Below are 26,015 nucleotides of genomic sequence, written 5' to 3'. Positions count from 1 at the left end.
TTACATATTGAGTTATCGTGAATGCTTTTTTTCTTTCTTACATATATTTAGCCATTCGTTTGGCATATTTCTTTCTCTCCATTTCTTCATCTATTGCTATCTTTTTTGTATTATTTTACCTAAAATGTTCACACTGCTCATTTGCAAGTGCTGATATTTCCTCTAGGAAATGCAAATCTAGTTATTTTTTTATTTTTTCTCATTCATTTTGTTTTCTTCCATGGTAATATCCAATATCATTTTCTTCATCAACCTCCAAGAGATGAAACCCTAAGCGCTCACTGCAGGGAAGAGCAATTATATAATCTCTGCAATGCCATTTAACATCATTTTCCAAAAACAGTCAAACTGTTTATGGCGCATGAGTCCTAAACCCAGCTCTGCGTGTTTTAGCTAAAGGTCACGCCTGAGCTGTAATGACCCAGCAGTCTGAAGTCTGCTTTTATTGAACCTCTGGACTGAATGCTTTGCAATTGCTTTCATTTCTGCCCATGCACTGGGCTCACTCTCTCTCTCTCTCTCTCTGTCAGACCCGTGTGAGTAATAGGTTCTGCCTGTGGGCGAGCGCTGGGTCACTCCGGTCTGTCTTTGCCCATCACGGCGGGGGGGTGAAAACTTCCCTCAAGGACACCAAATCTCTCTCTAGCCGGCCAAGACAAAGGTGACAGTGCTAGAGGTGGGATCGATGTGTCAGCCGGGGGAGGAATATTACAAAGTGAGCGAGGAATCTTCGGGTATTTACTTCACATTAACTGTAATCCAGCCCCATAATGCCTCTCAGAAATCAGCCCACCTTCAGCGTCTATGTTACACGCTGGGATTTCAGTAATCTGCTACTGTGAAATATTATAGCTGTTGAATATTATCATTTAAAGTGCTCATATGCAGTATTATTTTCATTTACAAGGTCACATTATTATTTTTATAAACATTATTTTTCTCATTCTGCACATTGCTGCAGCAGCTCATTCATTTTTCATTCTCTGCCAGAAACATATGATGTACTGCAGTGGTTTTCAAACTTTTTCAAGAGCGACCCCTTTTTTTTTTTTTGACGTGACCCATAGGCCTATATATAGGCCTATTCTTAAGCCTTTTCTTAACAACCGCTTTTGATGATGCACGTGCAGTGGCTTATCCGTGACGCGATCGCAACGCAAAGTTAATTCTGCACTCTTTTGATCTAGCTAAAGCTACAGGGATGCTAATTAACCGGTTAACCATTAACCATTGTAAGAATTTTAACCAATTAATAGCCTACTATCGTTTGCTGTATGCTTAAAAAATTCGCTAAAAATATTCCACAACAAATCCTTTAAATTTAATGATATTCAGAACAGAACAAGAATGAAAAAAATATCTATAAACAAGCCAAAACGAAATCATTTAAAGCGAAAGTGAAAGTAGCGGTGTTGGGCTCACGTAACTCTCTCATTCGAATCATTTTTTTTCCATATTCGCGATTTATTTGGATGCTAAACTATTATTTATTATAGGCTTCTAAGAAAAAATGAAAATGATTATCCCCCCAAATTTTAAATATTTATTAGGCTTCAAAAAATATAACAACTTTTAATTTAAGTGAACTTAAAACAAACCTTACATAAACCCATTATAAATGTCATATTTACCTGTGCCTTTCCTGTCTAACAGGTATGAAATATACAGCAATTGCATAAGGTTATCAAAGCATTCAGCACTGCATAAATTAAACTAAATATAGATAAATCCTTATTAAAGCTAGCAGTTATGGTGCGTTCAAGTCATCTCGTATAGATCGTATTTACGAGTTGAACGCACTTGAACGCCACCACAATGTCGTAAATACCAGTGGGGAGCTCGGGATTTTCTCTAAGCTCCGATCTTTACGAGTTGGGGGCGTGTCAGTGATTAACATGGCGGAATACACAATACGTAAAGGTATTTAGCTGTGATATTGTCAGGCTTTTCTATTAACAGCTAATCGCCAACACAGAATATGATAGTATTATAATATAACAATGCAACATGTAACGATGTGTTGGCAGTGGCTTCATAAATTAATTAAAAACATAAAAATACAAAGTACACCTGATGCACATTTCTTTGTTCTTCATTTTCTAGAACAAGAGTTTAAGAACCTTACTGTATTTTTGTGTAATTAATTAAGAGAAAGTACTCCGCCATTTTGCTCCGACGAAAGTGACTTGAACGCACATGCCGTTATAAGCACGACTTCCCACCTCGTACGTACGAACTTCCCAGGAGGACTTGAACGCACCATTAGTAATTTTCTCTGTTTTCTTTGTCCTTTGGTTAACGTTACTGACAGAGAGAATTAGCTGCTGCCACTTTAGGACCAGCCGCTGCTGACGATCTCACGCATCCCATTCTCTCACTACTCTTTACTTTCATTTAAGATTTTATTTAACTCATTTAAGACTGCTCTTGTGAGGATACTCGACAAAACGGACATTTTGGCATGCATGTGTGTTGTTCTTGATACTGGCGCGAGTCTATCTGTGGGTCGTGTGTGTGTGTGTCAGGAGGACATTCACTGACAGCGCGTTCTCTTTTGTCTTGTCGCGCATGAATGGTTTAAAAGCATTTGCATGAATAAGAGCGGGATCATATAACGATAGCTTAAAGTCACCTGTTGTTGTTTCTGGCATTTCATCGCCCGCAACCGCGATACCACGGAGGAGCAGGACCCAGAGTCGATGCGCGAGTCCGCATCCGGGAACATCGTGTGCACACTATATAAATAAATAGCAAACGGGATTTGGGATTTTGAAAAGTGGGAGGGACTTGTCCCCCCTGTCCCCATAGGAAATTACGCCCATGGGCTTCTTTGTACTTCACTCACGTTCCAATATCGATCCCTCTTCAAAAAATCACCCTCTTCACATGTGGAAACATCACAGTGGAGCGGTGCTTACGCTGAATGGCACGAATTGAAGGCTACTGACTATTTACACAGAGCAGTGTAATTTTTATGTAAGGTTGACTATTTTATTTTGATAATGAACCGGCTGCGATGTCAAGATTGCAATGCTGGAATATGTTGTGTGTGTGTGAGGCGCCGGCGCGATGGAATCATAAAAATATACTCCGTTGTTTTGTTCATACAGGACATCATTCGAAACTGCAAAGTATTTATTTATACTTGTGTACACTCGCAATAAAACACAACATTGTGCTTTCGTAAAATAAAGAAAACAAACAAACTGCCGTCTCGGTTTCCTTTCCGTCAACTTGTTTGTGAGGTGCCGCGACTCACAGAAATGAACCAAACTCAGCAGCATGCTGTCAGTTTTTTCTTTCGTTTTATTAATCTATTCATTGTTTAAATAGCCATATTTCGCGTGTTTCTTTTACATAGGCCTATAGACTATGATTTTATGAAAACAAATTTTGTTTTTAAATTTAATTATATTTTCCTTAAATCATCCTGGCGACCCATTTTTTAAGTCTCGCGACCCACCCGAGGGCATTTGCAGCTGATGACGCTTTGAAGTAACGCTCGAGTGATCAAGAATGTTCCAATGTACAAATAATCTTTCCTTCATTTCCTTCGTCTGGCGCGGCTGGCGTATTTTTCCAATTGTTTTCAATAGGAGCGCCACATTTTTAAAACGCCAGGAGTGTAATGAGGCGCTGAGCATTTATTTCACCCTGAAGTGCTGATTGTTCTGCATTTTTTATCAGTCGACGAGAGTTGAAGAATGTTCAACTTTAAGTAAAACGCAGCATTCATCACTGTCACTGTTCACCCAGCCATCCAATCACAGTGGAGAAGAGGCGGGACAAGTACCACACAGACCAACCGTCACATTGTTGTTTTTTCAAATGCACGTTATAAGTGACTCAAACTCACAGTGCTTTCAGGTGGAGCAGCGTTTACAGAGCCGTACATCAATGACAAGCTGCGCTTAAAAAAATAATCGCAGCCTTTGCGATTTAAAAATTGCATGGAAAGTGCGATTAATCGTTCAGCCCTAATGGCAAGACAACAAACAAGCTGTTTCAGGCAGTTGTTTTCTGTTGAAGAGACTCACTCCCTTTGGCTTGAAATTCGTAACTTAGCAGATCACAAACTATTATATTGCACACTAAAGGAAAGGTAGAATACAGCAAAATCCCTGTTAAAGGAATATCCCTGGTTATTTGAAGTTAAAGGACTGGTGCAGTCCACATGTAAACTCCTTGATGTGCTCTGTTAGCTGTGGTGCTCTGCATCAGGTCTTGGCCTGGACCCTGTGAATGGATTCGTGTCATTAGGCTCTGGCTGTTTCCCCATCAAGGTTGTAGAGTCGTCCTGCTGGCTCGCAGGCGGTGAAGATCATGGAGATCTCTGTTCTTCCGCCAGCTCTCGCTCAGGTGTGAGGAGCCCGTGGCTGTATTTGTTTGTGGGACAGGACTGATGACCTTACTGGCTCCAGAAACCTTCAGTGGAGCCAAGAGTCAAGGGCATTACGGCAAAAGCTACGGATGCATCATGTCGCAGTCTATGAGGTTTTGGGGAATCGTTGAAGGTTCACACAACAATGAGAATTTTGTCATTATCAACACACAATTATGTTGTTCCAAATCCATAGGAGGGTTTCTCTAATGCAGAACACAAACAGACACATATACTGTTTATGCTTTAAAATATCCACTATAGAAAGCATTTAGTTAAAGGACAAAAAGGGTCCTTAAAATGACCATGAGTATGACTGTGCTGTATTCCCTGTAACCTGAAGCCATGTAAGAGCTTTGTGTTAGATTAAAACTTGAACATGCGTCATGCTGGGTTTGAGTAGCCAAATGGCATTGGTTCTCATGTGTCTTGTGACCAATCAATGGTTTGGCCCTGTTTACACCTGTATTAAGATGCTTTTTGGTCGATCGGATCACAAGTGGACGACACTAAATACTGGTGTAAATGGGGTCTAAAGGGTTTTGAGCTTGTCCAGTTTCCACCACTTCCAGAGGTAGTTGAAACACTCTTGTGATTGTGTTCGAAAAGACAAAGAAGACCGTCTGCTCTCTGTCTACTGACCTAATGAGTAAACATTAGCTCTAGCCAGACAGGATTTAAACTTTATCGGCCGGACACCCAAGTTTGGTTTGAAGATGAACGTACCAAACACAACGTTCTCTCACCTTTCCTGATTTCTAACATACGCTCACAGCGTTCGGCTGGTCTCGCGGCTGTCAGAGCAGAAACAAAGATGCTTCTCTCCGTGTGTATTCCCATCATTTCTGGGCACGTTCATATGTAAATTGCATCAGCTGATTACGTCCATTAGAATGAAAGATCTGAAAAAACACATACATTTACCTTTCCCATAGACCCTCCCCTCGAGGAAGTCAGGACAGAAGTGGATGAAAGTGGACAAAGTCAATGGGAATGTGTCTCCCTCGTCTACTTGTGATCCGATCGACCAAAACGCATCTTAACAGCAGGTGGAAGCAGGGCCTTTGATAACTAGAATATTTTTTAACAACTGAAATTTTGTTCTGTTTTCCACAAAAAAAAACAGCAGAAAACATGTAACGCATGAGTCATGGAAACTACTGCTATGGTTCTTTTCATTCTTTTTTGGGCTTGACAGCGCCTAGTCACTGTCTACTGGTGTTCTGCACAACATCTCATTTCAGAAGACATGAGAGTTAATAAATGGTGACAAGAGTTTCATTTTTGGCTGAACAAGTGGTTCTGTCTAGAATAGTGTTATTGCTCACTTGTTCTCTGCTCTTTCCTTCATGATCTTCTGCTCAGGAACTCTGTGATAGTATTTCCATTTCATAGCATGTTCTGAATTTGCAGTGTTGCTGCTGTCAGAATTGACCAGTGTGCGCAAGCAGGCATACTTCTCTTGTGCTACATTTTCAACACATGGAAAAAAGGGTGATAATCTTTATTGTCTTTTCAATTTGCATTAACTAAATTAAATTTTCTCAAAAACGAGGTTTTATATCGAGCTGCTGTGAGTGAGTGGAGGCAGGGGGCAATTTGCATATCCATGCATCCGCGTATAATAAATGAAGCAAAGGTGTGGGGTTACAAGTTTTTTTGTTGTTTTTTATATGTCATTTTGATAATCAAAGATGAGTTTTAAGAGATAAAACTCAGGGGTACTTCAAGGGCAGAGCAGAAAGAAAGAAGAAGCAAAAAGCAGAGCATTTCTGTATCTTACATGTGCTTGTGTCTCAACCACAGAATGTTAGCTTGATAAAAAAATAAAATAATTAGAAATAGGATTCTTTGAAACAATTTTCACTCAGAAATTGCTACCTAAATTTCACAAATAATTACAAAGAAATGGCAAGTGACACATTGAACTGACCATGAGAAAGTAGAAAGATTGAAATAGTTTCATTTACAACTTCAAACAAATCAGTTTTTACAGTGTGTGAGATCTTGCCTTATTTCAAAATGAATCACGAGGACTCATCACTCAGGATCATAAATGAGAAAATTATGTCCCTGATGTCAATGGCGCAAAAACGGGTTATGCAGTGTGTGCAGTGCAGAGGGGCGCCAGACGGGAGGGGGGCGCCATTGTGTCAAAATAATGATTTGAAAAACTCCTTTAATAAAACTTTATAAATAATCAAAAATTGTTTGTTAAACAACCTAACTTTGGTTCAACTTTGCATTTCAGGGCTCGACATTGTTGCTTGTTTGGGGAAAGTTTTTTTTTTTTTTTTTTGAAGGGGCAAGTGAAAGAAATCGGGAAAAAAAGAGCCCAACAGCACATGATAATCTCACCGAAGAAACATACTGAGGTAGAAATTCAAAATGTTGAGTTTTCAAAACAATCATCGCGGTGTTTTACTGAATTATTATGATTCAGCGTTTTGAACGAATCGTTTGAATGAATGACTCAATGATTCACTTATTAAGATGGCCACTTGCCGCCACCTATTGGCGGTTTAGTTTCATGTTTAAAACTATCATTGCATTTTTTTTTTCTTGTATATTCAAATATTTATTTAAAACATTAATCTCATGACATTTGGCTATTTATTGCAGTTGCAATTTTGCAGTGTAAATTATTTAGTTTGATTGATGATAGCCCCGTTTTATTATTATAACTGAATTTATTGATCAAATGTAAGAATTTGACATGAAATATGCATACATTCAATAAAGTAAAAATAAAAATGGACCTTTATAAAGGTAAATAACTAGAAAATAAATATGCTGAATAATAGAAAATATCACAAATATGCAGATTTAAGTATGTAAAAGCTGACAGAACACTGATGAGAATATTGCTTCAGACTAAATTATATTTAAACCCCAAAATTCACCGACACTGATCTTGCATACCCCTCAGCTGATGTGCCGTTGCGCCCCTGCCTGAAGTGAACACTGTCTGCACGCTTCACTAAAGGCCACTAAGACCCGAGGTCTGAGGTGAAGGTTGCAGGGCCAGAGAGGCATCACAGACGCCCAGGAGGGCAGAGTTATGTTGAGATTTGGCCATGTGTACAGTAGGAAGCACATCAGAGACTGCCAGTCGCTTCATGTGGAAACATCCATCATTGTGGAGTGTCTTTGTCACTTAAGACAGAGTAAATGGAGAGAGAAGCTCACCTGAGGGACGATATACGGCCCCTGAGCTCTTCTTACATGGATTGTAAACTGTTATTGATTCTCTTTCCTGTAGGTTGTGACACTCGGAAAGAACAGTCGGGGTTACCATTACGTTATTGCCAATCTGGTGAGTTTCAGCAGCTTCACACACTAACTAAACAAGAGAGAAATAATGGAAGTTCATTGGCAAATAAGAATGTTCAAGAAAATGAACATTTTTATTGTCAACAAAATGTTGGATGCAAAAAAAAAAATGGTATTATCTTTTTGGTTAGACTTTATTTTAAGGTGTCATTGTTACAGTGTAATTATACATTTAATTACGGAGTAATATTAATTAACAAAATGTACTTACTATAGTGTTACCGGGTAGGATAAGGATTTGGTTGAGGGTTAGTTGCATGTAATTATGCATAATTTACTGTAATTACTATGGTAAGTAAATGTAACATGTAACAAGGACACTAATATAGTGTTACCATATTTTTCAACACACCTTAGATGCAAGTGCATTTACACTTCTCAGTAAATATTTTAAAACCTCCATTTCAATTTTTTGAAGTAATAACTTTAAATCATGAATGTCAGTTTTTGTGGGCAACCTTGACATGTCATAAATGATCTGATACTCACTTACCTTGACGCACATGTGGGGGTCACAATGGGAAACTACTACTTGTAATAATATGCAGTGAGATATATATGTAATACCTGTGTATACTCAAGAAACCCCAGTGATTGGCCATATTACGCTTTTCCCCTTTTGGGTTTTGAACCAGAAACATCAAGTTGCTAATCCAGAGATTTGACCACTTACTGTACATTCACTCTATACACACGAGACCTTCAATTTCTACAAAAACATGATGTTTGTTATATATATCCTAACTCTCCTTTTTTTCATTTTTTTTCATCTCTTTCCACAGGGCTTCACCAACATCAGTCTGGACAAGGTGTTTCTCGGCGGAGCAAACATTAGCGGCTTCCAGATAATCAATCCTGAAAACTCAGTGGTACAGCAGTTTCTCCAGAGATGGGACCGTCTAGATGAAAGAGAGTTTCCTGAAGCTAGAAACACACCTCTGAAGGTCTTTTTTTCTTTTTTTTTAAACAACATAAAATCATTGAATGCTGGGTTGTTTTAACCCAATGTTGGGTCAAATATGGACTAACCCAACGTTGGGTTAAAAATGCAATTTAAAAATGGACAAACCCAGCCGTTGGGTTACATTTTTAATGTAACCAATGCAATTTGTCCATTTTTTAATTGCATTTTTGTCCATTTTTGATTTTGTCCAAAATGCAATTTGCATTTTTTTAACCCAACGTTGGGTTAGTCCATATTTGACCCAACATTGGGTTAAAACAACCCAGCATTTTTTAGAGCTTCTGATCTTTGACTTTCTCTTTCTTTGACTGTTTTCTTTCATTTTTCCTTCCTTGCATCAGTCGATATATTGACATTCAGCCCGGGGTTCTATTAAAGCTGGGGCTCAATTTACATCTAATTAAACAATGATCATGAGATGAATAGATTTCAAATGCCATTTAATTAAGGTTTTATTATGGATGGCTGGGTAAGAAATGACTGTGCTTTCATCGAACCAGTGAGCTGGCACAGAAGTGTTTAAACACACCTGAATGTTATAAAGAAAAGTCACCCAAAAAGCGAAAGATTATATTTTCCATAAATAAAATGAAGCTTTTTTTAGGGGACCACTACTATATTTTGCACTGTGACATTATTTTTATGAAAATTATTTCACCTCAATGGGTCATTTTATTATTACATTTTGATTTATTCTGTAACACTTTACTTAAAGCCTTTATATATAATGCATTATAAAAATAAAAAAAAATTCTCTTATGCCTTGTAATGCATTGCATGATCTCATGAATAATTGTAACCACAGTCATAATACATTATAATACTTATGTTACGCCTTTAGTATAATGCACATAACAAACAACCAATTTCAGAAGTAACAATGAATCTGCAAATATTATAATGCATTTTAACTTGAGTTACAATTATTTATGAAAATATATAATGCATTATAACATAAATTATGAATATCTTTCAAAACGTGAAATGTGCACATTCAGCCACACACACTTTACTTGTGTGTGAAAAGTCTTTTCCAAGACAGTATTTTAATGAAGGCATCAGAAGGCATTTTGAATTGAGAATGTAAATGTGCAATGTATGTCTCCTTTGATGTTACTTTTGTTATATTGCATTAATTTTAGTCGCTAAATTTCTTGCTATTGTCGCTTTGAAGAGATACAAAACAATACAACAGTGTAGCTCACAGCAAATGAGCAGATGCCAGCTTGTTCTCTTTTCTTGGTTGAAATGGGATGTAATTACTGGTTGCACAACAATAGCAGCAAAACCCTGTAGAGTCTCACATAACTAAACATTTTACATATCTCTGTAATTAGAAACCTGGTTAACACTCTTTACATAGCAAGAAACAATGTGCAAGCTACACCCCTTTGCCTACTATGATTACATGCAGTAATGCATCGCAATTATCCTTCATTATGTACATCAACATGTGGACCTGGAAGAGGGCAGCCTATTTTAACCCTCTTCAAAGTGTTTACTTACCGATAATGTGTTTGCTTATTTTAAAGCGTTGTTAATGTGAGGTGCTTACCGGTTGTTGTGTACAGTACACTTCAGCGCTGTCTTACGACGCCATCCTGGTGATCGCGGAGGCGTTCCGGTACCTGCGCCGCCAGCGAGTCGACGTGTCCCGACGGGGCAGTGCCGGAGACTGCCTGGCCAACCCTGCCGTCCCCTGGAGCCAAGGAATCGACATCGAGCGAGCTCTCAAAATGGTACACTTTCTTTGAGTCTTTCAGCTTTTACGAAAATGACAATAACTATTTGTAATCTCTCAGTGTTTAATTCAGATGGTCAGAGTCATGTCTCCGTATGATTCAGTCGTGATACTACAACACATTCAAATGTATTCTTACGATTCAAAGCAGAATTGTTATTTCACGGGTTTCTTTATTTTTGGGTCATTCCTACAGTTTGGTGGATTTTGGACTATCTATCATGAAAACACACTGGTCAAGCTCAGGCTAGTATAACCAAATAATCCTGACCAGATATTTCAGATTTCAGATTTAAATTTTGTGGAGTCCGTCCACCCTGTTACATGACATTTTTACTTAACAGGGTGGATGTTTAAAGCTTATGAAGCCCATTATTAGCTAGAACAACATGCTAGCAGAAGAGTTAGATCATTTATAATATATTTTTTGAAAATATTAACAACAATTTCATGTCCAGTATAAATTGATACAACAGGGCAGACATATTATATGCAATATCACGCAATAAGTCTTCTAAAAATTAGGAAAATAGAGAAAAAATTATGACTACAGTATGTTAGGCAGGTGCAGACAGACAGATGATGATGATAAAAATGATTAGGATTATACATAAACTCTAACCTAACCAGACCAGACAAACACTGAGTGAAGGTGAGGAACTTAAATACACGTGGTGATGAACTAAATGACGCACAGCTGTGATGATGATTAGTTTCCATGGGAACTGATAAGTGGCGGGAAACACAAACAAAGGAACACCTGTGACTAATGAAAACAAACTAAAAGTCCATGAAAACGAAACTAAGAATAAACACAACTGAATAAGTGTAACAGACTGATTCTTGCTTTGTTCATGGGCTGCGTTCCAATCCACTTTTAGACATGCACGCGCGAACTACCCTAAGCAATCCCTGCCGCCATTTTGAAGTGCGTTCCACTTCGTGAAGTAGACGAGGGAAGTTTATATGGACAGATTTTGACTGAGGGAGCGAGTCTGCTCTGATGTACACTTCAAGCTGCTCTATATCCCACAATTCAACTTGACTCAACTAAGGCTGGATCCCAAATGGCACACTTCATGTGGACTCGCGGTCTCGTGGCCTTAAATTGCGCGTGCTCGCCAGGTGTACGGGTCCGTAGGGTGTCCCATTCGGCATTTCAGCGCTCAGAAGTGTGCTCACGAGCACCGCCTTTGTGCTCTCGATGCGGTCTTCAGCGAAGCCCGCACTTTCGCACCCTCTCCACGAGTTACCTACCCAGGAATCATTGTGAAGTTGCGAACGCCCCATCAGATAAATGAGGGGAGGAGTTTTGTGGCTGTTTGACCTTTGAAAAACCATGTGGCATGAAAGTTGACTAACATTTTATGTAAAATATGCAGTGTTGTTTCATGGGGACATTAAATCCTCCAAACTGTAGGAATGACCCTATTGTTGTTGTTGTTGTTGGCAGGTCCAGGTGCCAGGGATGACCGGCAATATCCAGTTTGACAGCTTTGGTCGCAGATCAAACTATACTATCGATGTTTATGAAATGAAATCAGGGGGACCAAGAAAGGTAAGTCAGCAGTCCATTTGCTGTGTAAGCTCACTGAGATCAGTGTAAGAACTCAAACCATGGTCCATTTCGAGACTTCTATTCACTCGAATTGATTTTTTATGATAAATAGCATTATAGTTGTAAAAGGGAAAAAGCTGCACACTTCGGGGAACAACAGCTGTCTTATCTAGGAAGGGAAACAGATTCGTTACCAAAATTACCCTCCAAAAATGGCTTCTGTTTCTTAGGTTTGAGGTTATCTATATGCTAGTTTACTCCTAAAGTGTGACCAAATAAACTTTTGACAGATATATAGAAATAAAGTCAGAGAAAATAGACCAAAAATATGAATGACTTGCACTCCATCCATGCTACTATCTAACTAAAAATAGCATGTTGAACTTGACACTCATGTTTGATTAGACATCAGGCTAGACACCACATAAATAGATTTCACCATACTTCTCCAGTTTATGCTGTACACCACAGTACATTAAGACATTACATTCTGTATAAAAAGTTTTCAGAAATGATACATTTTGATATGCAAATTATCTCATACAAAAATGCTCTAATATGCATATATTTCCAGAATAGAAACCTAAACATTGGATAAAGCAATCTCAAAAAAATAAATAATAATAATCATCATTTTGTTTACATATTAGATTTTGGATATCTCTTTTTATCACTCCATAAATCAAAAACATTTTCACCATTAGGAATAAAATGGTGTATAAATCAAGAACAAATCCCTCTGTAAAACCCTTCAGAATATAAATTTGGTGCATGAAAGTGCTACTTTTTGCCTGTGGTGTCTTGCCTTAACTGGTTGCAAAAGAAGTTGCTTGGACAAGCCCTCCAATTTGTCCTGACTTCCAGTTTCAACAAGAAATACATAAAAACATCAAACCACTGCATGGGGTGTTTAAAGGGATAGTTCACCCAAAAATGTACTCCCCCTCAAGCCATCCTCGGCGTATGACTTACTTCTCTCAGCCAAACACAATCAGAGTTATATTAAATAATAAAAAAATTCCTAGTTTTGTAATGGCATTGAATAGCACCCAAGTTTTTGAAGCTCCAAAAAGCACATCCATCCATCCAGGCCCGGTTCTACGGGGGTGCTAAGCACCCTCAATCACAATCAAGAGCACCCTCATTTGATACTTTAATAATGTGCATGTAATAATCCAGTGCATATTTGTGTTAGTGCTCTGAAGAATGTCAAACGTTTTTGCAGCAGTGAGCAGTGTAGCCACTCACAGACATAGTTGTTGATCTCTTAAACGCAATGACCAATCAGAGGTGTTTAAGTTAGTCAGAATCCACTCACCGCTCAAAACGTGATTTTTATTCAGCGCTGAGTTATGCTGGCCTTTGAAACCTCTCATTAACAAACAAAGTGTAGACACAATTAGTGTTGTCAAAAGAACCGACTTCGGTGCCAAGTCGGCTACAATGATCAACGCTTTAAAAACATGTTGTCTTTGACGCTCTTCACCGAGCACTTACACAGATACACACAGGAGCGTTTGAAAGCAGATCCCAAATATATCCACCTGCTTTCAAACGCTCCCGTGTGTATTTGTGTTAGCGCTCGGTGAAGACAACATGTTTTTGAAGCGTTGATCATTGTAGCCAATCAGAGACATATATGTTAAACTCGTAAACACAATGGCCAATCACAGACATATATTTTGACCACGAGAACACAATGGCCAATCAGATCCGTTAAAGAATCCATTCAACAGCGCTCAAAATACTGTGGGGGAATGCTGGTATCGTCACATTTTTAACATTTCAGTACCGACTTGGTACCGAAGTCGATACTTTTGACAACACTTGACACAATGTAAGTAGGAGGTTTATGGTCAGTCGTTGGCAGCTTCATTGATTATAACGGAACTTTGTGAGATCGCGATGTACTGACAAAGCGACAGCGTTTTAGTGATTGTAAAGCGAGAGGTCTTGGCTCGCTTTCGAGGCTTCAGCCTATATAATCCATAAATAAACCTATGCTGGATGGAGGCTCTTTCTGGAGCTTCAAAAACTCAGGCACTATTCAAAGCCATTACAAAGCTGGGGAAGAGCCAAGATATTATTTAATATAACTCCGATTGTGTTTGGCTGAAAGAAGAAAGTCATGTACACCTAGGATGGATTGAGTGTGAGTAAATTATTGGATAATTAAAATTGTTGGGTGAACTATTCCTTTAAGGCCACTATTCCCAAACAAAATTGTTTACCAAACCAATGACCTACAGCAGCTTGAATCAACATAACCAGTATTCATTAGCTTTCCTGTGAGCTAATAGCAACAAAAATAGCAACCATTATAAAACAGGAACAATCTCCATGAAAAAGAGTAGTTTAGCCCAAGGTTAGATGGGGTCGTGGTTGATAAGGAGATGTACATTGACAGTGACTGTCAGAAGTGATGTACAAGACTGTGTTGGACCCCTGTGCAGTGTCACCTCAGTGATGCCCTAGTGGCTAGTGCTATGCTAACGGTTCTGACACATGCCACTCAACCACTAAACAACTCAAGCATATAACAAAGAGAAAACGCACTGCACCTTTTGATAACAGAATGCGGCAAGCAAAACCCAGTTGAGTTTTAGCTGAAGAGAATTACATCCAAGAGTAACTTCCAGCTTCTGCATCCCTGGAAATTTCACCATAAGCATTTTTTTTTCCCATTTAACAAATGTCAGCCAAGAATTTGCCTTTTTTGTTTAACTCCATGCAATAACCGCAGCAGCACAGAGACCTAATACTTTTTTAATGAGCACAATCTAATGAGAGCACACATCCACAACAGCTCCTTAGCCGTTGTGGATGGGCTGGGGGGCTGGGCTGGGCTGGGGGGGTTGCTATTTACCATTGGTGCAGTAAAAATATCTGCTGTTTGATAATAACATGAACGTTTTCCCTTTGCAGATCGGATACTGGAACGAGTTTGAACGCTTTGTTAATATAATGGATCAGCAGTTCACCAACGATTCCTCCTCAGTGGAAAACCGAACAATTGTGGTCACTACTATTATGGTACACGCTCCATGACGTTTTAAACGTGTCGCATATTCTGCCCATCAGGGTCATGGTGTTGACTCCTAGATTGATACATTCTGTCCTGGGCGGGTAGAAGTACATTTCTTTTGTGTTGCTTTCCATCCACTCATTACACGTTGAAACAGTCGAACGCAAGGAAAAGCGGCGCATGAGTGTTTCAACTGTATTCGTGTGGGTGTCAAAGCATTTTGATTTTCCATATATCAGTGGCCTGTCGTAGCAGTGACATCACAATAACGGCATTAGGTATGATGGTTTTACATTGACATCATCAAAGTAGACATTCAATGCATATGTAGGTAAGACTTGTTTCCACTCATCAAGTAAATGGTCAATGACACATGAGCTAGAACAGCAAGCTAACGCTTACCGCACCAAAGAAGGGTTCGATGGTTTGCCTCTGGCAAAGTACAAGCGTATTTGAGCAAGGCCATGAATGAGGCCTTTGCACAGATCCACTTTACATTGACCAGAGGACTGCTCATTGCTGACGTATCACTTCATCTCCCGCTGTTAACAACGTTAGCTTTAGCATCAGCCTCCAATTGGCAAGGCGAATATACATCTCTGAGGAATTCAAATCAATGCTCACAACATCATCCCATGTAAAACAGCAATCGCTTGTAATTGTTTTGTTTCACCAAAAACCAAGGTCATTCTTTCAAATGACTTGGATGTGAGCAATTAAACCAGCAGCTGTCGGTTATTCCATCAGTGGGATTCAGGAGGAAAACAATCGCACAAAGGATGAGGTGAGAGGATACATTCAGCACAGAACAAACAAACCATCGCTAACCCACTGGTACCCTAATTGTCTCTGACTCTAATGGGATGCGTTCTCTCTGCGAGAAGCCATATTGTTTGGTAATAATGATGTGCTTAAAAAAGCAAGCCGCTGACGCAGTGTTTGAAATGGGGGCGAAAGAGAGGATAAAACCAGCTTGCACAATTTTCTTTGTTCAAATCTGTATGTTGACAAAGTGCTTTTAAGTTTGGATTCTAACGATGGCTTTGTTTTTTGCTTCCCTACTGAAAAGACCGTATATTGTGTTTTTGGATGCTGGGCCCCAGCATGACACGCTGGTGAAAATAGCTAAACCAGTTCGTCAGCCAGCATCACCAGAATGACCATGCTAGTTGACCTGTGCTGGTCCACCAGCTAGAACGAAACAGCAATACCTAGCATAAACCAGCCTGAAATTCATGCTGGTGGAAGCTGGTCTTTTTAGCAGGGCTATGTTCAATGTCCTTTCTGTTGGAATGAAAAAGGCTTCTGGCGCATATAGGTGCAACGTGCTTGAACAGAATCAACACTATGATTCCTCTGCAGTCACTGCCATTTACTTCATGAATTGGATTCCTTCTCACTTCATACGTTCTTGCCTACCTCACCTACCTCACCTACCTCACCTGTCACCCTCAACTTATGCCAATGCATCTCAGACCCTTGGGATATTGCACCACGGCCGTGTGTGTGTGCGTGTGAAAGAGAGAAGCAGAATCGAACCTACTTTTATTTGTCTCCAATGCTCTTCGTGGTCTCAGACCTCGTTTACACCTGATATCATCCATCTCAAAGGTTTTGATCCCAAGACCAAGATCATAACTAAACCTCTCAAAGCACAAACCCAAACCAAGACCCAGCCACTTAAGAACCAGGCCGCCAATTGTCAATGAACCAACACTGTGCCACTGTATATAGTCAGTCAAGGCCATGAACTTCTTGCAACTTTTCTGTAGCTACTTTAAAAGCTACCGTGCCAACTTAAGAGTTATATAATTGTTACCTATAATGATAACACTGGAACTCAGACAGCCACAAGTCAAGCCCCAGATCATGACCAAGGCAGAATGTATGTAATTTCTTGAGATCTCAAGACCAAGAGTGCAAGATCCAGACTTTAACTCTTAGACTCTACACCAGGTGTAGACAACAATTCGTCTCAGTTGACCACTCGTGATTGGATCACCTGAGACAGATGTTAATATATCAGGTGTAAAGAGGGCCTTAGAAGGAGCTGGGCGATTAGCTTTCTGACTACGGCCACATGTGGATCAATGTCCCGCAATTCCCTGTCTGCTGCTTCTGTCGTTCCTCTTGTATGTGTTCCAGTTTGGTGGATTATGTGTGTGAGAGAATGGGTGGGTATGAATATCCCAGCATGCCTGCATGCCTGTGACTGATAAGCTGTCGGTGGGCTCTGGTGCCTGTGACACCAGACAATGAAAGCAATATGCAAAGATTGTAATAAATGAGTGTGTGTTTGATTAACAGGAAGCACCATATGTGATGTACAAGAAAAACCACATGCATCTGGAAGGCAATGACAAGTATGAGGGCTACTGTGTCGATTTAGCTTCTGAGATTGCCAAACATGTTGGGATTAAGTACAGACTGTCCATAGTCATGGACGGAAAGTATGGCGCCCGAGACCCTGAGACCAAGACTTGGAACGGGATGGTGGGTGAACTAGTCTATGGGGTGAGTAGTGGATCTCGCAGTGAAACACTAACCTTCCTTCTGCAGTTGTCTCTTGTATTCATGAACCTTGCATAAATGATATAGAGAAATTGCTGTCAAATAAGGCGTTGGAAGAAGTGAATTGCCTTTTTGTCTTCCGTTCATGGGAAAGAGCGTGGGGAAACTGACTGGAAATGTCTGGGTGTCATTCAACCATAACTGCAGCCAGACAGTGCGGGTGGCGACATTGTGTCTTAAACATGCTCCTTCCCAGCATGCACTGCTTTGATTTCCTCTCTATGCTGTTGGATCTCAAAGGCACCTTTCACAGTGTGCCCAGGCAGCCCGCCATTTTTGCATTTGTCAAAGCGCTCCCCTGCTATAAATGGAGGAAAATCCAGAGAAATCACTTCCAATTCCCCGAGCCGACATTCAAGAATGAAGACCATATACAAAATGCATGAGGGTTAGGCTACCTCATCTGTTCAATTTCCTTACCATCAGCCAGAGAGATTGCCTGGTTTTGATGTGCTAACGTTTGGAAATTATACTCAAATTATTCTCAAAATGAAAAGGAAAAAAAAATTGCATGTGGAGATAAAACGAAAAAAGATCACCACCTAGGAACCACTGAGCATAGTAGTGGCCCCCTTTCAGCTCAGATAGTCAGGACCGACGTTTCTCAGCCACGTTTGACCTTTTGACAAATATATTTATCTGATTTAGCAAGTCTTTCAAAGGTTATCTCGCAGAATGGCCTTTCAATATATAGTCATCAATGCTAAGCTTTTTCTTAATAGCTTGCAGTGTAGCGAAAGCGTATGGCTTGACTGTAGTTTAACTGCTTTAGATTATGAGTAGCTTGGGAAGCTACACTTTCAAAATAACTTCCCCAACACTGATTGATACTATAATCATGTAATCAAATTATAATCATATGATCCACTCCTGTCATCTCTTGACTCAAAGTTTTCAGACAGTATTGACAGCTCTGTGCTTTTATAAGGCGAATGTAGAAACACTACAGCGTTCGTGGATTTGTTTTCCGTAACTTGCCATAAGCAGATTAAAAAAAAAACTAAATGAAATAAGTGGATTAGTTGACATGGAAGTGTTATTTCATCTCTTTTTTTCTTTCTTTCATGTTTTATTAACAGGTATTTTAATCTCAATTGGATTTACCTGTGCAAGTTTGTGCAACACATAGCTAATTTCAAAGCTAGAAAGATCACACGCGATTATTTATCTAGCGTGCGGTAGACGTTGAGAGTTTTGAGGCATATTTCTTCCTCACTGATAAATCACTTCTGGTAGACTCTTAATTAGCTATTTATATGCAAATGATTATATGATTTATTGAGACAGTACACCGGAGTTCCATTCACTACAACCACAAGATAAAAGGATATTAATATTTGCAGAGGCTTTTATAACCAACGTTCACCTGCAGAGTTACCGTGACCTTATACTTCCTGATTGCATAACTAATGTCCTCCTGGCTGAGGACACATGTGAGATCAAATCTTTCACTGCCTTTTTATTATATGCTCGTGCTAGAGTGCCTCTGAGGATTATGGGAAGTGGAAAGCGGCTGTTCCTCATATCTGCAGCTCTCACAGCAACATTATGTGAAGCATGAGAAGGGAAGCGCTGAAAAAAGATTTCCCAACAAAGTCTCCTGCTTGTTCCGATTACGCTCTGTCTGTGGCCTGATACAGCAGTGTAGGGGTCACAGAAATTAGCAAGACTCTTGCTATCTAGTCAAGTGAACGCTCAGCTGTCACTTCTGCGCTACACGCTCAAAAGCCTGTTCTGTTATGCCTCGCATGTGCTTCTCTGAGGCAGTGAAAGTCCTTTTCCTGGTTTCCTTCCAAACACCAAGGCCTGAGAAAACACAAAATGTCCGCCTTTCTAGCTCTAGATGTAATGTTCGGTGGCAGATATGATTGATTCATCCACATGTTGATAGAATGTTCCCGGTTCAACACAGTGTGGACAACATCTGATTACCTACTGAAAATAATTGAATCTGTCCTGTCCCACAAAAAATGGTGCTTATAAAGTAATGCACTAATCACTGTTTTGAAAGTAGTGCCGCAACATCTCTTTATGGATTTGCAAATTATATCCAATTTTTCCGAAATCACGTGATGATTATATAAACACAGAAACCTTGGCATGATACGTGCAAAGATACAGCAAACTCCACCAACAGGAATTACCAGACTTTTATATGTCTATGCATGATAAAGTAAAGCTACAAATAACATATTCTTGTTGTACCCGCTCTCAACTTAAGCAAAAGCTCCACACTTCAGCATAATGGTGAAAATATATTCTATTAAATGATAAAAAATATATGCTGCTATATTACTATATTAAACGGTTATATATCTTGACATTAGTCTCATCTTTCTCAAAAAAACGTTTCAGTTAATGCCAAAAAAAATGAATGCAGTCAACCCCAAAATATAGATAAATTAATCCTGCATTTTACAAATATAAGTGGATTGCACTCAATGAAATTAAGCCGTCACAAAATGATGGATAATTGTTTTACATAAGCTTTTTTTTTTTATTATTAATTAAAAAAGGAAAAATTCATTCTACCTCAAAAAGCTCAAATAATGCACTTTTTAGAGCAAAACTGATCAAATTATTTTAACAAAAAAAAAAAAAACGTATGTCTATAAATCCATTGTATATTCCATTGTATAACACTTCTATTGTATATTGAGGGTCCCACACCATCAGCACCCAACACAGATCGAAGGCATTAAGCATAACTTTTTTGTTCATTGAAATGAATGTACTATATTGTGCTGGACGATCTGTCCCGCGTTTCCTCCGACTGTGGCCTGAGACTCTGAGATAGACTCCAGCGCGCCCCTGGCCTACAGAGGATCCCTGTTTTGGAGAATGGATGGATCTACTATATTTTCTTTCAAAATATTTAGTCTTTAATATTTTGTATTTTGAGCGGATTTCATGGTGCTAGACAATTCTAATTCACCTCTCAATTATGCACCATTTATTTCTATATAAAATAATACAATAATGGAAAAAAATATTTCATGTTAGTATTATTCTCAATTGATAGTGTTTAAGTCAAATTTTTTTTATAATATTTAATATTTAAAATCCAATTCATGGAAGGCAGATTGGTGCCATCTGGTGGGAGAAATAAAGAAAATCCTATGTAATACCATGGTGTAGCCACTAGATGCCTGTATAGCCCTGTATATAAATATATGTGGGACAAGCGTTCCCTATTAGCTTATAAGAGTATTTTCAGACATAATAACTCGCAGTTGGAAATAGTTTTGCAATTGGACACATATTTAGACATTATCAAATGCTACTTCGTCCATAGTGACTGATTTGTAGATTGTACCCCAAAAAATCGCTCTGTACTTTAGAATTTTTCCAGTTTTCATTTTTGTCCATGAAAATCACAAATGTGACCATCTTAAGACTATCCTTTTCTAATGATTTTCAGAACAATTACCAAGTTTCATACCATTCTGCTGAAGTAAAAAAAAATTAAAAACTTTTTGGTCTAAAATGATGGTTAAATTATCTTTTATATTGCTGTTATTGTGGTTCTTGTTTTTACAAACTGAGGTTTGTCAGTGGTAGCCAACAGCAAGCCACCAAAGTTGTTGTACTGAAACCGGAATATTCCATTAACTCTTTCCCCGTCAGCGTTTTTGATAATTTTAACAAAACTTGCATGGCCCCTAGAATATTGTGAATGTCTGAAAATGCAATATATCACAAGAAAGAACAAAGCCTTTGCTTTAAAAAGAAAAAAATCTTATTCTAGCTTCATGCATTCCTTTTTATCAACACTTGAATGTGGGTAATTTTCATAAAAAAAGCAACATTTTGAACATAAAGCTGAGAAAATCATGTCTACGACGTGCATAAGGAATGCTTTTAGCGCTTGTATATCTGCTACTTTTTTACCCGTGTTTTAATCCGGAAATTCTCTACCCTTTCAGAAGTTGCGTAACAGCGCCACCTACCGTATAAATTCAGTCAATGGCGGGGAAAGAGTTATGACCCTTTGCAGTAAACAGCTTGAAGTGAATTTACATCCTAGCCTTCCTTCTGAGAAATGAATACCTTGCTAACATCTGTAAATATACAGTAATATTGCATTGCTTGTTAAAGGTTGTATCAGTGATTTGAGGCCCAATTTTTTTTTTATCACATTCATCTAATCTTTCCAATGATCCGCTAGCTGCCCGCCTCATGAGCATACCGTCAAAAAAACGCGTCTCTGTAGGCAGCCTAGGCTCTGAGATCTGCACACAAAAACAGTTGGTTTCACCAACCACTCAAAACCAAAACAAATAGTGTTCCAACCAATCACTGACAGGGGGAGGGTGTTGTGAGGTTTTGTGCTCGTGCACGGCTGCACGCGAAGTCGGAGCTGAAGAAGAAGCTGGCTCAAAACCTCACAACACCCCCCCCTCCCCATCAGTGATTGGTTGGAACACTATTTGTTTTGGTTTTGAGTGGTTGGTGAAACCAATTGTTTTTGTGTGCAGATCTCAGAGCCTAGGCTGCCTACAGAGACGCCTTTTTTTGACGGCATGCTTATGGGGCGGGCAGCTAGCGGATCGTTAGGAAAGATTAGATGAATGTGATAAAAAAAAAATTGGGCCTGAAATCACTGATACAACCTTTAATTGCACTGGTACATGTTCTGCACTAACACGTTTTGTTCATGTCCCCGTTTTCCAGAGAGCAGATATAGCCGTTGCACCGTTAACAATCACGCTTGTGCGAGAGGAAGTCATTGACTTTTCTAAGCCCTTCATGAGTTTGGGCATCTCCATTATGATCAAGAAACCCCAGAAGTCCAAGCCGGGGGTGTTCTCCTTCCTGGACCCTCTGGCATACGAGATCTGGATGTGTATCGTGTTCGCCTACATCGGCGTCAGTGTGGTGCTGTTCCTCGTGAGCCGCTTTAGCCCCTACGAGTGGCACCTGGATGAGACTGATGAAGCCAAAGACCCCCAGACCCCTCCAGACCCGCCTAATGACTTTGGGATTTTTAACAGCCTGTGGTTCTCTCTTGGGGCCTTCATGCAGCAGGGCTGTGATATCTCACCAAGGTTGGTTACTCATCCTGTCACTTTATAGACATAAAAAAGGTGTCCACCCAGTCATGATGGGGGCAAATGTAGCATGATATGGGTTTGAGGAATGGGCCACATATGGGTTTGTCCATGGTTTCCATGTTGGCATCGTCTGAATTGGCCGCAGCATCGGCCATAAATGGCTTTGTCCCAGTATGGGCTAATTCAGTTTGCACAGTTCAATGAACAGACACTCGTTTAATGTACAGACACTTTATCACTGGTGTAGATACAATTGGGTCCTGACTGAAAAACATCCCAGATTTTCAATACTACATCAGACCAGATTGGAAATATAGGATTTTCTTATTCATCAATCACGAGACTATGGGAATTCATTAGTCAAAATATGTGATAACGGTAACACTTTACAGCAAGGTTCATTAGTTAACATGAACTAAGAATGAGCAATACTTCTTCAGCATTTATTAATCTTAGTTTAGATTAATTTCAACATTTACCAATACATCATTAAAATCAAACTTGTATTTTTTAACGTTAATGCATTGTGAACTAACATGAACAAACAATGAACGGCTGTTTTTTTTTTTTTTTAACTAACATTAACAAAGATTAATAAATACTGTATTTTCTATTTTAGTTTTAGTTTATTTAGCAGGGTAAATGCAGAAACATTGCTACAATTTCAAGCAGCCGATGCTCCACATACAGGCTTCTAGTCCCTGGTTAGGCTTCTTTTTCTTTCTTTTTTTTTATATTAAAACAATAACCAAAAAAATATAATAATAATAAAAGAAAGACCATCAGTGTTCACAAACCTGCTTTTGTTTGTACCACTTTTTTAGATCTCTTTGAAAAATGTCAACTCTATAACAAATGTATTGCTCATTGTTAGTTAATACATTAACTAATGTTAACTAATGAGCCTTATTGTAAAGTGTTACCGTGATAACTCATGCACATACCATGGTACATGAATGTGGCGATTCAGTAACATGTCATTCAGTACTGTATATCAATGATACAAGCTCCACAATACGTTTCAGTAAGGGACTTTACCGACAAAGCACATTAAACACATTACAGCTCTAATTCCGAGGCTAATTCCAGTATTTCACGTTTGAAAGAATATGCAGACACAGCTCTAGTTTTAATTTGTTCTTTTGTAAAGGATTAGCTGAGCAACATATTCTCATTTGGCTCTTTCTATGAATTTCTCATTTTTTTGTTTGAGAAGTCCTACTGCAGCACTTTGTAGGCATCTGTGACGGAGATGTATGATTATTCACATTGTTCCTCCGTTTAACAGCAGGAAGTTGATTAATAATGACTCCGTTGTGCAGCTCGCTGTCATAGATCATTATTCAGAGTCCCTTATATTCCCCACTGCCGGCTGCCAATTGAGTATTCAATAAAAAAAATAAAAAAGATTCATAAATTTTACAATATCAGATATTAAATAGGATATTCAAAATATCTCAATAAATAACATACAGAAGACATATTTGCTGTGACATAAGATGGCACATTAATTGACTGAAATTAGAGTTTTGTATCATTTTTAAGGTATAGTAATCCATACTCGGAATCTGAATTTCATATAAAGGCAATTACATCTAATATTACACTATCATACTGATTCTAAAACTACACTAATGTTTAGTTTTTGCTCTAGATAGATTTTAATTTTCTTTTCCCATCAGTGCAATCCTGCCTGTGGCTTTTAACCAGCATTTGGCCCTGATCTGTAACACTAGTTATGTGGAACACTATACAGCATTGACTTACATGACTGTATTGCTGCAGACTAGTTTTAAAATGGCTCTACAGTGTTATTAAAAGTCGTGCTAATTATATATAATAAGTCCACTGGAGTTTCTTCTTGTGTGTATTTCACAAACCTGCATGGTTGCGAGTGAAGATTAGTCTTCTAAAGGCCACTGCCCTACATTCAGCCCAAGGCAAGAAAACTCCACACTTACATCTGAATATATTGCATTTGCAAAAATCGCTTCTCCGTGTAGCTAAATAGAAGCTCAGGATGCAAGTCGTGTATCTAAACGAAGTGGGTGAACGTAGAACAAATACAGCAGAAGTGCTGGACTACCAACGCTATCTCACGACAAATTCGTACGAATTGGACGAGTGTGGGAAAATTGGCTAATTTAGATTTGTTTAATATCATGTGATAGGTAGGTTTAGGGGCGGGGTAAGGGGTAGGTCATTCGTAAGAATTCATACGAATTGGCAATTCGAACAATATGTACGATTTAGCAAAAACGTACTAATTCGTACGAGTGAGGTCGTATGAATTAGTACGAATTAGCCACCTCGTAGAATTCGTACGAATTTGACGTGAGATCAGGCTGGGACTACAGGTGAGAAATTAAACATGTCGAGATGATTTGATAGTGCAGAATAGAGATGATCAGCCACTTGTACAAAGAATGAGACACAACGCTTTGACATTGCAATCTCGTCCTCTATGATAACCAAATTCACCAAAGACATTTTAAATTGATTTGTAACAAATTTCCTAAACTAATATTTTTCTTAGGCTTAAAGGGACAGTTACTCAAAAAACGATCATTCTTACATCATGCATTCACCCTCATGTCGTTCCAAACCCATAAGACTTTGGATGATCTTCAAATTAAGACATTTCTATGAAACCTGAGAGATTTCTTCAAAACTTAATGCAAAGCTTAATGCTGAGAGATTTCTATTCCTCCATTGAAAGTCCAGTTAACCAAAATTGAAAAAGCTCATAAAGGCACCGGTAAACGAACCCATATGAATCGAGCTGTTTAATCTAAGGCTTCTAAGAGACATTATCGCTTTAAAATGAACAGATTTAATATAGGCTTTTATTTGCATCTAAACAATGATCAACACACATACATATGCATTTAGTAAACACAGAAGCTTTTGTGCCCGCGCGTGGTGTGTGTTTGTGTGTCACTCACTAGAACAAACCTGGTTGCTATCCATGTTTACCATATACGATGCACTCAGTGAATGTTTTTTTTTTTACATTCAACTACATTTTTGGATATTCTAAGTTTTGGTTACCTATACTTTCAATGGAGGGACAGAAACCTCTCAGGTTTCATTAAAAAATATATGAATGTGTGTTTTGAAGATTAACCAAAGTCTTATGGGTTTGGAATGACATGAGGGTGAGAGAATGATGACGACAGATTTTTTGGGTGAACTATCCCTTTAACTTGGGCTAGGCTTCAATCACCAATACAAGAAAATGCCAATTAGTTTAATCTGTGTACGATGTGTTCCAACATCTTTGTTGATCCTGGAACAACATTCCAATCAACCAATCAGATTTGAGGGACAAGATTACAGTTTATGTCAAGTTTAGCTTTAAAACCAGGGTTAGGCGCCTCTGCATCAG

The 26,015-nt window shown here is 38.8% G+C and overlaps 1 protein-coding gene across 4 annotated transcripts in view; it reads left to right on the top strand.

Moving 5' to 3' along the window:
- gria3b (glutamate receptor, ionotropic, AMPA 3b) overlaps positions 1-26,015 on the top strand; it is a 153,034-nt gene that overhangs the window by 93,935 nt on the left and 33,084 nt on the right. For all 4 annotated transcript variants that reach the window (XR_014629767.1, XM_084429998.1, XM_084429997.1 and 1 more), the window contains exons 5-11: positions 7,644-7,697; positions 8,497-8,658; positions 10,250-10,417; positions 11,873-11,977; positions 14,903-15,010; positions 17,310-17,516; positions 22,248-22,621. Coding sequence is in view for 3 of the 4 variants with exons in the window: in XM_084429998.1 (XP_084286124.1) it covers positions 7,644-7,697; positions 8,497-8,658; positions 10,250-10,417; positions 11,873-11,977; positions 14,903-15,010; positions 17,310-17,516; positions 22,248-22,621 (1,178 nt within the window). In the remaining variant the exon portion in view is untranslated. The remainder of the gene's footprint in view (positions 1-7,643; positions 7,698-8,496; positions 8,659-10,249; positions 10,418-11,872; positions 11,978-14,902; positions 15,011-17,309; positions 17,517-22,247; positions 22,622-26,015) is intronic.

This window comes from Rutilus rutilus (assembly GCF_951802725.1).
Source record: "Rutilus rutilus genome assembly, chromosome: 14".
NCBI lineage: Eukaryota > Metazoa > Chordata > Actinopteri > Cypriniformes > Leuciscidae > Rutilus > Rutilus rutilus.
Note: the sequence above shows the minus strand (reverse complement) of the source record. Positions and strands in the feature narration are given on the sequence as shown.